Source organism: Opisthocomus hoazin, chromosome 27 (genome assembly GCF_030867145.1).
Source record: "Opisthocomus hoazin isolate bOpiHoa1 chromosome 27, bOpiHoa1.hap1, whole genome shotgun sequence".
Classification (NCBI taxonomy): domain Eukaryota; kingdom Metazoa; phylum Chordata; class Aves; order Opisthocomiformes; family Opisthocomidae; genus Opisthocomus; species Opisthocomus hoazin.
The window spans coordinates 1118163-1134044 of NC_134440.1; the positions used below are offsets into that span (position 1 = coordinate 1118163).

The 15882-nt window shown below is 66.0% G+C and overlaps 1 protein-coding gene across 1 annotated transcript; it reads right to left on the reverse strand.

Annotated features, from left to right (window-relative positions):
• Positions 1–1577: 1577 nt before the first annotated feature.
• On the reverse strand, positions 1578–12790 carry WDR18 (WD repeat domain 18). The gene is made up of 10 exons (XM_075444234.1): positions 12537–12790; positions 11100–11210; positions 8758–8891; positions 8068–8209; positions 7303–7446; positions 7017–7081; positions 6780–6904; positions 3563–3729; positions 2484–2552; positions 1578–2253 (listed from the first exon to the last, which is right to left on the reverse strand). Exons 1-10 carry the CDS (start codon positions 12744–12746, stop codon positions 2122–2124), a joined length of 1299 nt encoding a protein of 432 aa, XP_075300349.1. The 5' UTR covers positions 12747–12790; the 3' UTR covers positions 1578–2121.
• Positions 12791–15882: the final 3092 nt, after the last annotated feature.

The following is a 15882-nucleotide window of genomic DNA, read 5'->3' on the forward strand; positions in this document are numbered from 1 at the left end:
GCGAGGTGCCCCGGCACAGGAACTCCCGCGGCCTCCGGGGGGGTCCCGACGGCTTTCGGACCACCGGGACCTTCCTCCTCCTCCTCCTCCTCCGGCCGGGCGCTGACGGGCGGCGATGCCAGCGCTCCCCCCCCCGCCCCGGGCTGGGAAAAGCCCCCCCGGGCGGTCGCTGCGCCGGGCTCGGAGCCGCAACCGGCCACCCCCCTTCCCGCCCCGGTAAAGACCTCGACCGGATCCCCCCCGCCTCCCGCAACCAGAAGCGCAGCCTCAAACCCGGGGGTCGCGGGGCCGCAGGGTCCGTCCCGCGCTGGGGAGGGGGCGATCGGCCTCGTGCTGCAGCTCTGCAGCCCCCCGAGGGGTCCCGTGAGTGTGTGTCCCCCCCCCGCAGGGAAACTGAGGCCCGGCCCGGCGGCTCCTCGCCCGCCCCCCCCCAGCCCGCAGCGAGCCGGAGCCGCCGCGAAGTGAATCAGGAAAAGCGACGGAGCCAAATCCCGCTGGCACCAAGCATCCCTCCCCAGAAAATGTCATGAGTCACCGCGCACGAACCCCCCCGCGACGGGCCCGGAGGGGGGGCCCCCCCGAGCAGGTCCTGCCAGGGCAGCCCCTTGCTGGGGTGCTGGACCCCCCCCCGGGGCCGGATCCCGACCGCGGCCCCCCCGCAGCTCCTTCGCCCAGGGGTGAACGCGGCCCAGCACCCCCCACCCCGGGCAGGAGCTGGGGAGGGGGCCAACCGGCTCGTGGCGTGGAACAGCCCCCCCAAACCCCGGCCTCGGCACAGGAGGGGGCTCCTGCCCCAGCACAAACCCACGGGGGGGGACTGGGAAAGAGCAAAGGACGACTGGGAGGGTGGGCTGGGGTCTGGGCTTGGGCACCCGCTCCCCCCGCAGCCCCCGCTGCAGCCGCTTGACGGCGGGCGTCGGGGGGAAGGGGGGAGAGCGGGGGGAGTGCGAAGCTGAAGGCTTCACCTCGGGGAGCTGGCAGGAGCCCCCACGCTGTGCCCCCGCCAGCTGCGCGCCCAGGCCGGTGTGGGGGGGTGGGCCGCGGCCCCCCGCACCCGGGGGACCCCCAGCCCCGCGGGGCGCAGACGGGAGCAGCGCAGCTCCCTGGGCCACGGCGTCGCGTCCCCGCTGCCAGCGCCGCCGGGATGGGGGGCACGGAGAAACCTCAGGCATCTTTCACTATAAAAACAAATCTTTTATGTAAAAAATAAACCTAAACAAAACCCACAACCCCCGCTGCCATGCTCGTGACGATACAAAAGGCCGAATCCCAGAACACCGTGAAAACAAAGGAGCTGGATCCCAATACATATAAACTGTCACCGAGGAGGTTGGAAATAGCACCTTGCTGGCCCCCCCGCCCCTCCCCGGAGGAGTCAGCCCCGCACCCCGAAGCCACCCCCCCCGCTCTGCCCCCAGGGACACCCCAGCCCCCTGCCCGCCGGAGCAGGGGGATGGGTGGGGTGGTGCGGGATCCACCTCCAGGCTGGGCACCCCAGGGACCCCCCCATCCCTGGGCAGCACCCACACCGCCCCTGGGCCCCCCCCGGAGCAGCCCCCCTGTCCCCACAGCAGAACAAGCCCACAGCGGGGTCCCGGCTGTGAGGGGTCCGGCGATACCGAGCAGCGTCTCCCAGGGCGGGGTGGGCGGAAAGGGGTCTCCAAAATCCAACCTCAAACCGGTATGAAGAGAAAAACCCTTTTCTGTCTGCACTGCAGGGTCAGGGAACGCAAAGAGAGAAAAAAGGGCCAGGGGGAGGGACGGGGCAAGGGCAGGAGCTGTGTCCCGAGCCCCCCCCGGGTGCTGGCGACGCTCCTCCGCAGCCGGCCGCTCCGCGTCTGCCCCGCGGCACCCAGCAGCGATCCGGGGTGAGAACGGTGCCCGGGGTGTCCCGCACGCAGCAGCCCCGCAGCCCCCGCGCTCGTCTCAGTCCCGGGCCACCGAGCGGACGCCAGACCGAGCAGGCGAAGGCCCCGGCCTGTGCCGCGTGGCGGGCGCGGGCGAGGACGTGAGCCCGGCGTGCTCGCTCGTCTGCGTGTGCCGGCGCCCGCGCGCGGGCTGGTTCTTCCCCGGGAGCCGGGCAGGGAGAGGCCGAGGGCTGGGAGGGCAGGGGGTGCCTCCTCATTTGGCTGGTTTGGTGATGATGCGAGCCGAGAAGTCAAAGAGGTTCTTGTTGATTTTCCGGAGGGTGCTCACCTCCTCCTCCAGCTCGCTCACCTGGATCGTCAGGTGCTCCTGGTCTCCCACCAGGTTCTGCGACAGAGAAGGGCGACAGAAAAGCTTCAGGCACCCGGGTCGCACCCCTGGCGAGCGGCAGCCGGTGCTCCCCCAACGCAGCAGATCCCAAACCCCCTCATCCTCTCCCTCCTCTGGCCAGAGCTCGCCCCCCCGCAGTGCCCTGAGCACCCCTTCAGCCGCAGCGGGGCCCCCCAGGGGGTCCACCCCAGAAGGACGCGGCTCCCCCGCCCCGGCGCAGCTCTCACCTTTTCCCGCGTCGAGTACATCTGCGCGTACATCCTCTCCGCCTTCTCCAGGTAGCTCTCCGCAGAGTCCTGCGGGGCCAGACGCGGGACGTCGACACGCAAGCCCCGAGCCCCCCCGGGCAGGGCTCCCCGCCGGAGCAGCAAACCAGCCCCCCCCGGGCCACAGCCGCCCCCGAGCAGCGACTCCGGCGGGGTACGGCCAGCCCCGCGGCACCCGCAGCGCCCGGCTCCAGAACCGCGGGGCTGTGCCCCGGGCTGGGCAGGGACGGGGGGCCCAAACCAGCCCCCCCCAATGTGCCTCGCGCCAGGGCCCGCCGAGCTCCTCTCCCAGCACGGGCAGCGCCCGTTGCCAGGGCAGGGGGAAGCGCCGGGCTCGCTGTGCCCGCTGGCTGCTCCCCCCAGTACCGCGCTGCGAGGAGAGGAGCCCGACACTCCCGGGGCAGCAGCCGTGCCGTCCCCTCTGCCGAGCAGCGGGCAAACTGGACCGGCTGCCACCCCCCCGGCACGGAGCTCGTCCATCAGCCGCGGCAGGGCCGTCACTCGCCCGGGGACAGACGCTGACGGAGGGGAGCAGCTCTGGGACAGCCAGACGGACGGACAGGCCCGGCACGCGGCGAGCCTGTGATCACCGACGGTGCAGGATACGGCCCAGCCTGGGGACGGCCGCGCTGGGTGACTTCAGAGGGACACGCTGTGCCCCAGCCAGGACCCTCCTCCACCTGGAGACCTCGGTCTGGGGGCTCCTCTCCCTCGCCGAGAGCAGCCCAGACGCGGCCGAGAGCAAGGGAAGAGCCTGCCTGTGCCCTGCCTGTGCCCTGCCTGTGCCCTGCCTGCGTCCTGCCTGCGCGGCTCCCGCCTCACGTCAGCGAACCGGGCAGTTCCACCGCTTTAAAACCAGCACTCGAGGCAGCTCAGCAGCACGGGGGAGCCCAGCGCAGGCTGCGGAGCTGCTGCCCACCCGCAGCGGATCAGCACGTGCCAGCCAGCGCCGCTGGAGAAGTTTTGGACCCCCCGGCACAGACCCCCCCACCCGAGCTCCGTCCATCTCCCCGTCCCCAGCAGCCCCTCGTCCCCAGTACCTGCTGGTGGAGCCCGAGGCGCAGCGTCACGCCCTCGCTGCCCTGCTCGTCGTTGCTCTCGGTGCCGTGGAGGTGTTTGCTGAATTTGGGGAGAGGCACGCTGGGTTTCCCGTCCAGGTTGAACATGTTGGCTGGGGCCAGCACTATGAAGGCGTTCGTCACCGGACCTGGGACGGGAGGAGGGGACGGGTCAGACCCCCCCTCGGGCACACAGAGCCCAGCGCGCGGTGCGGGCAGCTGCCCGGACTCCTGCCTTCCTCCCCGGCCCCGGGCAGACGCAGACCCCGCTCCCGTCCTGGGCAGGGGGAGCAGGGGGCCCGGCCGCCCTCCGCAGAGCCAGCCAGCCTTCAGCGGCCGCCGCTCTCGCAGCCGCCTGCTGCGGTGACCTCGCTTGGCCGAGCTAATGAGCACTTTAATTACTGCATTTACCCACACAGGCTGCTGCTTCCCGTCAGCAGCCCCCTCCGCTCCCCTCTTTTGAGCTCATGCTCGCTGGCGTCCTCCCACCACTACCCCTGTGCCCCAAACCCCTCCCTGTCAGACACAGCGACCCCCCAGCCCCCCGGAGCCCCCCACGCTGCCTGCAGCCACCCTAACACCCCCCTGCCCACCCACCTCCCCCGGCCGAAGGCGACAGCGCAAAGGGAGAGGTGCAAGGCGGCAGAGGCTCCTCGGGGGGGGGGAGGCTGCCGCAGCGCCCGCCCTGCGTCCCCGAGGCAGCGGGGAAAGGTGCGGTATGAGGGAGGGGGCCTGGGGGGCCGGAGGGGCTCGGAGCCCCCCAAAGGCTTTCAGCCTCTCCAGAGGAGACGGACAAAAGCCCCTCTGCTGTGGACGAGGGCTCCCTCGCCATCGACTCCCCCTCCAGCCAGAGCAGAGCCTGCCCCGACGCCCGGCCCTCCCGGGACCCACGGCCGGACCCCGCTGGCACAGCCCAGGCTCCGCCGAGCGCCGGCTGCGGCAGCGGCTCTGCCAGCCGGCCCCGACGCTGCTCTGCTGTAACAAACCGCCGGGTTCACTCCCTCCCCAGCGAAAGCCTCCATTAGCGAGATGATCGCTGCTGGCTCCCCGGCAGTTCCAGGAGCAATTTGGAAGGAACAGAGAAAGGCAGAGAGGAGGAAATCTCACCAACCAGCCCAGACCCCCTGCTCTGGTCACACCCAGGCACAGACCCCAGCTGCAGGTGCCAGTCCCCTCCCAGCCCACCTCGCCACGGACGGCTCGGGCAGCGGGCGGTGGGTGACACGCTGCCAGCGTGGGCAGGGGGACTGGACTCAATGGGGGGAGAATAAATAATCTGGCTCCCAACGCTGGCAGAACAGATCGGCTGGAGCATCCCCGCGGCTCCCTGCAGGAAGGAGCCCCCGGGGTCGGTCTGTGCCACGCAGCCTTTGCAGAGAAAAGGACGGAGCTCGCGTGGCAGGACGGGAATCGAGGCCCGGAGGGATTCTGGGGCAGAGCTGGCTCACAGCCCCATCCCGGCCGTGCCCCGCTTCCCCTCAGAGCCACGCTGGGTGACCAGGAGCAGCTCTGCCTTGCCCGGCACCGTCACAGCTCATTACCCGACAGCAGCAGCCCAGCCTCTCAAAGTCCATCGGCCTGCCCACGCTCTGCCCGCCCCACCAAGGACAAGCAGACCTTGCCGGAAAAGCCCCCCGCATCCATCCTGCCTGCACAGCCACGCCCCAACCCCCGCGATCTATCCATCACGTGGGGAGGGCAGCGGGTTTGCCTTGCCCCCAGCTACGCGCTCAGCCCTGCGAGCGGAGGGACCTCGCTCTCCCGGCCGGAGGTTGCCGTCACGTCAGCTGCCGCAGAAAAGCCCACGTCATCCCCGCCTTGGGAAGGGAAAGGCTCAGGGAAGGCGCTGGAGCGACAAGCAGGGAACAGACCTCGCTGCGAGGCTCAGGTCACTGCTTGGAGAGGCGGGGAGCAAGGCCAAGGGCGGCCGGCAGCGCGCTGGAAAGCAGCGCTGCAGGGAGCTCGCTGCCCCGCTCGGACGCGGGGACCGGAGAGCTGCCGGTGAGGGAGGCTGCGGGGCGCCTGCGCTGCGCTGGGACCCTCCGCCTCGTGCTCCTGAGCCACGCACGGCTCCCACCCGCTCCCGCGCGCCCATGAAGCACGCAGCAGCAGGGTGGTGCTGGTGCCAGGGCTCCCAGGAAGCCCAAGCCCCTGCCTGCAGGAAGCAGCAAGCCAGCGGCGGCTGCAGAAAGCACCCTCACCTCACGGCCCCGGCACCCAGCGGCACGGTCAGCCTGGTCCTGCCCCTCACGGGAAAAGCTTGGGTCCATCTGCGCTCTGCTGCAGCCTCAAGGAGGGTTTTAGTGCCTGGCTTGCAAGGAAAGCTTGCCCCCCCACCCTCTGATGACTCACACAGCTCAGATTTTCTGTGCTTTCACCCTTTTAATGCCGGTGGAGCAAGGCTGGATGGGCGCTGTGGTAGGTCCCCGTTAGACACAGACCCTGGCAGCAAAAGGGAAGCAGGGAAGGGGCTGCAGGCAGCCGCTTGCCCACCTCTGTCCAGAGGCAGCACCACAGAGGAAGGGGGTCTGGCTCTCGCCACCGTCACCTTCCGCGAGGGTCTGGGCAGTGCCTGGAGAGCAGCGCTGCCCACCCCACCAGCGAGAGCGGTGTTACGAGGCTGGAGACCACCACAGTCACATCAGAAATCCACAGTCAGCAACAGCTCAAAGACAACAGGAGGGCGACATCGCCCACTGCTCCGAGGCACCCGACCGCCGACCTGAGCCTGCGAGGGTTTGTTTGCCGGCTTTATCGGGGCCATCAGGCTGCGATCCCAGACGGCTGCTTCTATCGGATTCACTTCAGGCCCCATGAGCTCACGGGTGCTCGCTGCTGGGGTCACGGAGACAGCCTCCTCTCCAGACACATCCTCCCCGGGCATTAGGGTGCGTGTGGGGCAACCGCTCCCTTTGGAAAACAAGGGGGAAGATCCCGGACGTCCTCAGCAACGGGGTGAAATCTGTGACTCACTCCCTGACAGTGCACAGAGGGGTTGTTGACCGACACGGGCAAGGTCAAAACACCACTCCAGAGAGCCGAGGCGTCTCTCCAACGCCTCTACCCTTCCTGGAGGCGTGAAGCAAGCAGCAGAGAAATGCCTGAAGTGCCCAGGGCAGCGTCAGAGCAGCAGAAGTGAGACAGCAGCAGCCTCTGGCAGTTGAGGAGGAAAGGAGCCCGGAGATGAGGGCATGCCTACCTTTGTGATTCATCGTCTTCAGGCACTGCTTGCTCTGGATGTCCCACAGCCGGACTGTTTCGTCGTGTGAACCGGAAAGCAGCAGGCTGCCATCCGTGGAGACCGACAGACACGTCACCTGGTTCCTGGAATGAGGAAGAGGATGTTCACACTCAGGATGACCTGCGGACTGCCAGAAACTGGTGTGGTGGGCAGGCAGGGGCACAGGAGTGTCTGGCAGTCTGTCTGGTCCCTCACCTGTGCCCTTTGAAGACCTTCCCGTTCTCCCGCTCTGTCTGGAAGGTCTGGTCTCTCTGGACCGGCTGCAGAAAGCAAGGGAGGAAGGGAGAGAGAGGTTTAAATCCAGGAAGACTGAAGCCAGCAGGTTCATCACCGTGTCTGGAGGGGGCAGAGGAGACCCAGGGAACCCAGGCCCTCCCGCGCCCTGGCAGGTCACGCCAGCCACACAGGCGTGGAGGTGACAGCGGCTCGCGGTGCCACGCCACGAGCAGCACCCAGCAGACCTGCGGCCTCACGCACTCACCCAGGCACAGAGGTCAACCTGGAAGATGGATCCGTCCATGCCACCGCAGAACATGTGGTACTCGGAGAGGTCAAGAGTCACAGCCATGATCCCCACATCGAAGAGGACGGAAACCAGGAGCTCCCCAGAGGAGATTTCCCAGAGCTGGAGTGACAGGGTACAGCAGAATGAGGGGCTTAAACGTTAACGACAGGAGCGGAAGAAGGTGCTGCTGCTCACCAGCACCTGCCCAGCGGCAAGCTGGCAGCACGTACGGGCATCCCCTCCTTCCTGCGGGTGGGGAAACCGAGGCCAGGGCGTAACCACGGCAGAGCCCAGGACAGGCTCTGCGTGAGCATGAGACAAGAAGTTTCCCAGGCAGCTCCGAAACGGCCCTTAACCCCATCCCGTGCCCGCCCTGCCCCCAGGGCAGACCCCTCCCTGCAGGGCAGGGGCAGGCGGCGGGCTCCGGGCTCCAGCCTGCTCCGCTCCTGGCCCTTCCAGACCAAGGGGAATCGGCGGAGCTGACCCCAACATTCCCCAGGAGCAGAGGGACTGCAAAGCACGCGGAGGCCCAGCCCCAGGGCAGGTGCAGAGAAACTGCTGGTGTTTGGAGAGCCAAAGCCCATTAGGTCTGGCAGCTCTGAGTCATCACAGAGACAGCCAAGAAATTCAGCTACTGCAACCCTCAGGACCGCCTGCCGCAGCCCAGCAGAAACTCTGCTTTAACCCTGTGGGGCTTGAGCACCCCTGGGGCTCGTCTGGTGGGACTGAGCCGAGCCTTACCTTCGCTGTCTGGTCAAGAGAGGCCGTGGCAGCTCGTGCCAAGGGCCCTCCGAAGCCGCAGCACAAGTCCGTGATGGGGAGGCTGTGTCGGGACCACACGTGGCGAGGGTCGGGGATCTGGGAGGGCTCCGCCTGCAGCACGCTGCACAGGAGAACAGAGAAACGGGCTGGCACGGCAGGGCAAATGCTGGGGATGCCAGAGCAAGGCGGCTGCGGGGAGAGCTGGCCAAGGCTCTGCTGCCTGCGGGCTCTCCTGGCTGGAAGGACCAAGCAGGACACAGAAGCCACCTGCGGCCACAGCACACGCCATACCAAGGATGAAGGCCACTACCGAGCTCCCCATCGCAGAGGGGACAGAGACCTCAGCTGCCACCAGCAGTGAAAAGACACAGTCCACCCTGTGTCAAGCAGGGAGCAGAAGTCAGAGCCACATGCCGCAGCTCTGGCAACTCAGATGAGACACTAGGAAAAACCTCTCGGGCACGAGGACGCCAGCAGCGGGCAGCCGCCTCGGGAGGACGCGGACTCTCACCGCCAGCAAGCTGCACCAACAGCTCCGGCACACGGCCGAGGCAGAGCCGACTCCGCTGCCAGGAAGCGGTGGCTCGTCTCTTGTTCCAATATTCCCCACCCAGATGCCCCCCGTCCGCTGTAGGAACGGGTCGAGACCTCCCCACGCGCCACCGATACCTGTAAAGGTTCCACACCAGGGCCAGACAGTCCTTCGCCCCCGAGAGGAAGTGGCTGCTGTCGTCAGTGAAGCAGAGGCACGTGAGGTCCTGGTAGTGCCGGTTCAGGATGGCCAGGAGGTTCCCGTTGGAGACCTAGAGCCGGGGAAAGGGCAGCGGAGCGTTAAGAACGGAGCACGGAGCTGCCTGGAGCACGGCAGCGCCCTGCCCTCGATGGCTGCGGCACGGCTACGCCTGCAGCTCCGTGCCCAGCCGGGCGTTGCGGTGCCAGGCGCGAGCAGAGCGGCCAGGCCCCACGCCGTGCAGCCGTGCGGGACACGAGGTGGAAAGGGAAGGTCGTGCCGACCGCGTGAGCCCTTTGGCACCTCACCGACAGCAACTGACACAGCCAAGGTGCAGCCAGTACAACCACAGACACTTAAGGCTGAAGGGAAATACAGCAGAATACAGTCTGAAGAGGTCCTGCAACGTTAACTCTGGAACCTAGTGATGCCAGTGCCTTTTCTCAGGTCAAGACACAAGCATGCAGTAAAGCTTTCCCACTGTCGTGGCTTTGGCTGGGATAGAGTCAATTTTCTTTCTGGTAGCTGGCGCAGTGCTGTGTTTCGGATTTGGGATGAAAATAATGTTGATAACACACGGATGTTTTTAGCTGTTGCTAGGCAGTCAAGGACCTTCCAGCTCCTCGCACTGGCCTGGCCTGCCAGGTGCACGAGAGGCTGGGAGGGGACGCGGCCGGGACAGCTGACCGGAGCTGCCGAAGGGGTTTTCCATACCGTCTGATGTCACGCTCAGTGCATGAGCTGGGGGACGGCGATCGCCGCGCGGGGACGGGCTGGGTGTCGGTCACTGAGTGGTGAGCAATTGCATTTGTGCACCCCTTGGTTCGAATGCACGTTATTATTACCGTTACCTCTTCCTTTGCTCTCCTGCTAACCTGCCTTTACCTTAACCCCTGAGTTTTCACTGTCTCCCACTCCCCTCCCCACCCACGGCAGGGGGAAGGGGGGGAGCGAGCGAGCGGCTGCCTGGGGCTTGGCTGCCAGCTGGGGTTAAACCACGACGCCCGCTCACTGTTAATATTGATCTGACGGCTTCTTCCAGCCTCCCACCACACCTAACGAGGCGGCTGCGGGCGTTACGAGGGCTGCAGGAGGCTGCGTGCCACCCCGGGGGTTGCTGCACGGCTGCGTGGTCCTGGGCCAACAGAGGCACCAGGGTGGACAGGGAGTCCCCTAAACCCGGAGCTTTTCCTGCTAACAGGCAACACCGCAGCTGGGGAGGGAACCAGGGAGGCAGCGAGGGAGCCCCGCAAGAAAGAAAAGAATCGACTCCCTCTCACTGTCTGAATCCTGCCTAAAAATAAACCCAAACTGCAATTCAGCGGAGAACGAGCGGTTTCACAGAGAAAGCACAAAACTAGGGCTCCCGGGCCCATTTCCCGCAGCCCCTCCCGGCCCCTGTTCCCGCTGCCGGGGGACAGTGCCGCCACCCACCCCAGCAGAGGCTCGGGAGCGTCTGCAAGGCAAGGCAGGCAGAAGGGGCCCCATCCTGCAGACGAAGTGAGCAGAGACCAGCTCAGAGCTCCACGAGCGAGTAACTCCGGCTGCTGCAGTCCCAGCCCACTCCCCTGTGAGGGCTCTTTCCCAGCACTGCCACCAGCACATTTTTAAACGAAAAATCTGATGGATTGAGATAGAGCCGCCCACACAAGAAGGCTCAGAACCCTCCCCCAGCACCGAGAGCTCTCCAGGTAAGACATCTCGGTGCCTGATCCCGGGGCTCAGAACAAGCTTGCTCTTGTAGTTGCGTGGTGAAGTGCTTAGAACGCAGCGCAATCCCCACGCAAACACACCACTGATTAAACATAGAGGGATGATGACCAGAGCACAGCAGTCTCTGCAGACATCCAGATCACAAGTCACACACAAATATTAGGCCAAAACGTGGAAGAAGTGCTAAAGGAAAACTACGTCCTGTGTTTCTGCTTCGAGGGAGCAACGCCCAGCCGGAGGCATCTGCGGCAGCTGGGGAAGAGCAGGACAGAACAGACCCAAGCCTCACCCAGCACCTCCCACCACAGTTTCTTCCCGCTCTGCCTTGACGAGCTGCCCCATGGTCTGCACGCCCACGGCGGCTGCCGAGCAGCCGGCCCCAGCCCCCCGGGGCGACGCGGAGCCCAGACCGCCCCGGGACAGCTGCGGCGTGCGGGACCCAGCACAGCCTTCGCCCCGCTGTGCAGCCCAGGTGATGCGGATTTTAGACGGGCCATGGGCACTCGCTAACCGTACAGGGCGTGATCCTCCGCATCCCCAGCCCCGCGCCCGCCGGCGGCCCCCTCACCTCCCACAGGTAGATGCTCTCAGCAACCCCGGCCAAGATGTAGAGCCCGTTGGGAGAAGCCGTCAGGCAGGTCACTGGCCCAGGGCAGATGATCTTCTGCTGGAGCTGGTCCTGGGGGCAGAAGGAACAGAGTGACCCTTCAGCGGGGGCTGGAGTATGGTGGGGGGAGAGGAGCAAGACCCTGGTTCAGTCGAGACCGGCCCCTGGGAGACGACGCAGCTCAGGCAGCGTCCGACGCGCTGCGGCTGCCTGCGACTGAGCCCTGCCCCCAACCCACACCAGCACGGCCGCGGTTCGGAGACTCCGTGCTGAAGAGGAAGATGATGGAGTAACACAGTCCATGTGTGCAAATCGCACGGAATCGCCCTGCATTTTCCTGGTTTTGTTGCAGTTGCTCTGTGTTCGCCCCGCAGGGAAAAGGTGAATTCCCCTCCAGCCACGCGCGGCAGGAGCGGCAGCGAGGGGTCTGGGTGCAGCCACACTCCACACCGGGGAACCTGGGGGACTCAGCAAAACCCAGGCTCACGAGATGACAGCAAAACAAAGCTGATATAAAAAAGAAAAAATGCAGGATGCGAGCTGGCAGCCTGGGAGAACGAGCAGCCGGTCTGCGAGCAGCTCCGCGCAGCCCGGGGAAGGGGACGAAGCAGACCCCGAGCTGCGGCAGAGACGGGGCTGGGTGTGCGGGACCCCCGGGGCTGCTGCCGCTCTCTGCGGCCACGCCGAGGGGAACAACGGGGAGCGGCGAGACCCCGGCTGCGCTGCTGCCGCCCTGCCCCGGCGTCGGCACCGGCGGGAGGCCGCTGTGGGAGAGCGGGGGGCACGGCTGTGCCGGGGCGGGGGGGGGGGTGAGGTCTGTCCGGCGACAGCTCGGCTGCCATTTTCTGGACAGCGCAGAGGGATGGAGGCGTCGAGAGGCGTCAGGCGGGGGGGGGCCCTGCCGTGGGGTGCCCACAGCCCCCAGCTCTGCCTCGGCGGGGCCGGCTGCAGCCCCGGGAGCCAGCGGCGGGGGCCAGCGGGGCGGCCGGCAGCCGATGCTCCCGCAGAAGCCCCCTTCGCGGCCGTTCCCCTGCGGCCGGCTGGGATCCCCGGGAAGGGAGCCGGACCCCACGGGACCCGCGGCCCCGGGGGGGGGGGGGGGGGGGGCGCAGGCCGGGCCCCCCCGGGATGGGGTCTCCGGGGCATCCCCGGGGGGTCTCAGCGGAGGGGGGGGGGTCGGCATCTGCCCGGCGTCGTTACGGAGGGAGGGGTCTGGGGGGTCCGGCCACGGGGGGGGGGGGGGGGCTTACGGGGAGAGAGCCCCCCCCCGCAGAGACGGGGGCCCTCTACGGGGGATGGGGGTCCCTGCCGCACCCCCCCGGGGCCGGAGGGTCCCTCCGCGGGGCCCGGGGCCGCTCCCCGAGCCGAGGCCTCCCGGGCCCGCCGCCGCGCCGGTACCTTCCTCTGCAGCTCCCAGACGTTGATGTAGCTCTTGCCGAGCTGGGCCCCCAGCAGGTGCTCGCCGCCCAGCAGCGCCAGCCCCCGCGGGCCGCTGTTGCCGCCGCGGTAGCCGGGCAGGGCCGAGCCCGAGTGCAGCTCCCACACCGAGCAGTTGCAGAGCGGCCCGGCGGCGTCCGAGACCAGCGCCACCTCCATGGGCGCCGCCATCTTCGCGGTCCGCCAGGGCCAGAGAGAGCGCGGCCGCCGCCTAGAGCGCCGCCCTCCCCCGGCCCGGCCAACCGAGAGCGGCGCCGCCAGGGCCGCGCGGCTGCGCGGGGCGGGGGCCGCCCACGCGGCAGGAAGCTCAGCAGGGCCCGCCCCGGCCTGGCGCGGGATGGGGGACCTAGTGCGCCGCGTGGGTCCATGAGCTCCGTGGGCACCGCGCGTCTGTGGGAGCACCCGTGGGGACCCCATAGGGACCCCATGGCATCCTGCAGCCCCTCTGTGGGGACCCCTGGACACCCCACGGCCCCGTGGGCACCCCGTGGGGACCCCATAGGAACCCCATGGCACCCTGCAGCCCCTCTGTAGGGACCGCTGGACACCCCACAACCCCGTGGGGACCCCGTAGCCCTCCAGGGAGCCCACAGACACCCCACAGCCCTATGGGCACCCGTGGGGACCCCATAGGGACCCCACAGCATCCTGCAGCCCCTCTGTGGGGACCCCTGGACACCCCACGGCTCCGTGGGCTGCCCATGAGCATCGTGTAGGCACCCCATGGACACCCCATATCTCTGTGGGCACCCCGTAGCCCCATGGGGACCCCATAGGGACCCCATGGCACCCTATAGCCCCTCTATAGGGACCCCTGGACACCCCAAAACCCTGTGGGCACCCCGTGGGGACCCCATAGGAACCCCATGGCACCCTGCAGCCCCTCTGTAGGGACCGCTGGACACCCCACAACCCCGTGGGGACCCTGTAGCCCTCCAGGGATCCCACAGACACCCCACAGCCCTATGGGCACCCGTGGGGACCCCATAGGGACCCCACGGCACCCTATAGCCCCTCTGTGGGGACCCCTGGACACCCCACGGCTCCGTGGGCTGCCCATGAGCATCGTGCAGGCACCCCATGGACACCCCGTATCTCTGTGGGCACCCCGTAGCCCTGTGGGCACCCCACGGGGACCCCATAGGGACCCCATGGCACCCTATAGCCCCTCTGTGGGGACCCCTGGACACCCCATGGCTCCGTGGGCTGTCCATGAGCATTGTGTAGGCACCCCGTGGGCACCCCATGGGGACCCCATAGGGACCCCATGGCACCCTATAGCCCCTCTATAGGGACCCCTGGACACCCCGCAACCCTGTGGGCACCCCGTGGGGACCCCATAGGGACCCCATGGCACCCTGCAGCCCCTCTGTAGGGAACCCTGGACACCCCACAGCTCTGTGGGCACACCGTGGGGACCCCGTAGCCCTCCAGGGACCCCACAGACACCACACAGCCCTATGGGCACCCCGTGGGGACCCCATAGGGACCCCACAGCACCCTGTAGCCCCTCTGTGGGGACACCTGGACACCCCACAACCCCATGGGGACCCCGTAGCCCTCCAGGGACCCCTGTGGGGACCCCACGGCCGTACAGGCACCCCACAGCCCTACAGCCCCCCCAAGACCCCCCAGGGACAGAAACCGCAGACAACACAACTTTGGTTTTTGTTTGTTTTTTTTTAATATTTCATCAACTTTACAGGGTTACAATTGTCTTAAATATTCTGAAGTTTAAATACAATCTGTATAATAATGTTATTATAAAATGTAAACTTTCAGTGTTTTTATTTTATTTTATCTTTTTTTTTTAATAATCAAAAGTTTCAATACCTGAATGTTTGCAAAACTGAAATATTTCACCGGGGGCTCGGGTGCGCCCGAGGCCGCCGCTCTCAGAGGTAGAATGTGGTTTTTATTCTTTTTCTTTTTTTTGTCTTTTGTGTTTTTTTTCTTTCTCGCTTTTTACCTGAGTTCAGATCTGCGCGCTGGGTACATGCGGCTGCAGCTGTGTCCGTTCCTTTTTTCTTTCCAAACCCCAGAGAAACTGATTTAGGCTTTTTTTTTTTTTTTTTTTTAAATCGATATGCAAAAAGAAAAATAAAGTGGAAGGTAATATGCTTTAAAAAAAAAACCACAAGAGGGGGAGGGAAGAGGAAGGGGGAGGGAATAAAAATAATTAAAAAAAAAAACCCCAACCAACCCAAAACAGTGACTGTACAAATGCAAAAAATCACTGAGAAAATCTAACGCCCACCCCGGGCACGAGAAACCCCCCCGGGATTTCTCCTTGCGGGGAGCTGGGCTGGATCCGAACAGCAGCAGGAGCCGGACGGAGCCCCCCCGAGCCCCCCCAAGGGATGGGGTCCGCGGAGGCACCAAGGGGCATTTCCAGCTCTGGAGAGAGGAGAAAAAGGCTGGGGGGGGGGGGGGAATAAATGCTGGAAAAACCCCGAATCCCCTGAGATCGCCGCTTCCCCAAGCGAAAAGAAAAAATGGGGGGGGGTGGGGTGTCCCACCAGCATGGGACCCCCCCCAGGCACCTGGGGAAGGGGGGAAAAAAAACACCCTGTGCTCGAGGTCGAAACCTGAGGAGTTGAGATACCGAGTTTGGGGGGGGTGGGGGGGTGGGTTTCGGTATCGGGTCGCGATTGTGTCTCACGCAGATGTGGAGGGGGGGGGGGGGGCCGAAAAACAGCCTAAAAAAATGCGAAAAAGTGAAACCTGGCTGGGTCGAGAGACAACGATGCTTAAAAGAAATCCTCAGCGCTGGGGCTGTGGGGTGCTCCGGGGGTCCCGAAGGACGCTCCCGCGTCCTTCGGGACCCCCGGAGCACCCCACAGCCCCCCCCCCCGAGCATCCCCAGCCTGGATAGGAGCTCCTGCATCCCACGGCTACATCGGATAATTCATAGCGGTCCCCTCCGGACCCCCCTCCCCACACAGCGCCCAGATCCTGCTCTTCTTTTTTGGAGGAAAATACGCCCGAAATGGCTTTGCACAGTAGTACTGGGGGGGAGGGGAGACGGGGGGGGGGGGGATAAAAAGCAAGCTTCGCCCGGCTCCCCCCATCCCGCGGGGATGCAGCGGGAGCATCCTGCCCGCGCCGGGCAGAGGGGAGGAAGGGGGTTACGCTGCCTCCCAGCTCCCGGTTCCCTGACGAACACTAATATAAATCATTTGCATGTTAAAGTTTGATTTTTTTCTTTTTAGAGAATAAAATAGAAGCTATTTACAACAAAGCAATCGAACAACCTCTGAAAATCCCAGATAGTGAGCGTAGTCCTCAGAACAAAGGGGGAGGGGGA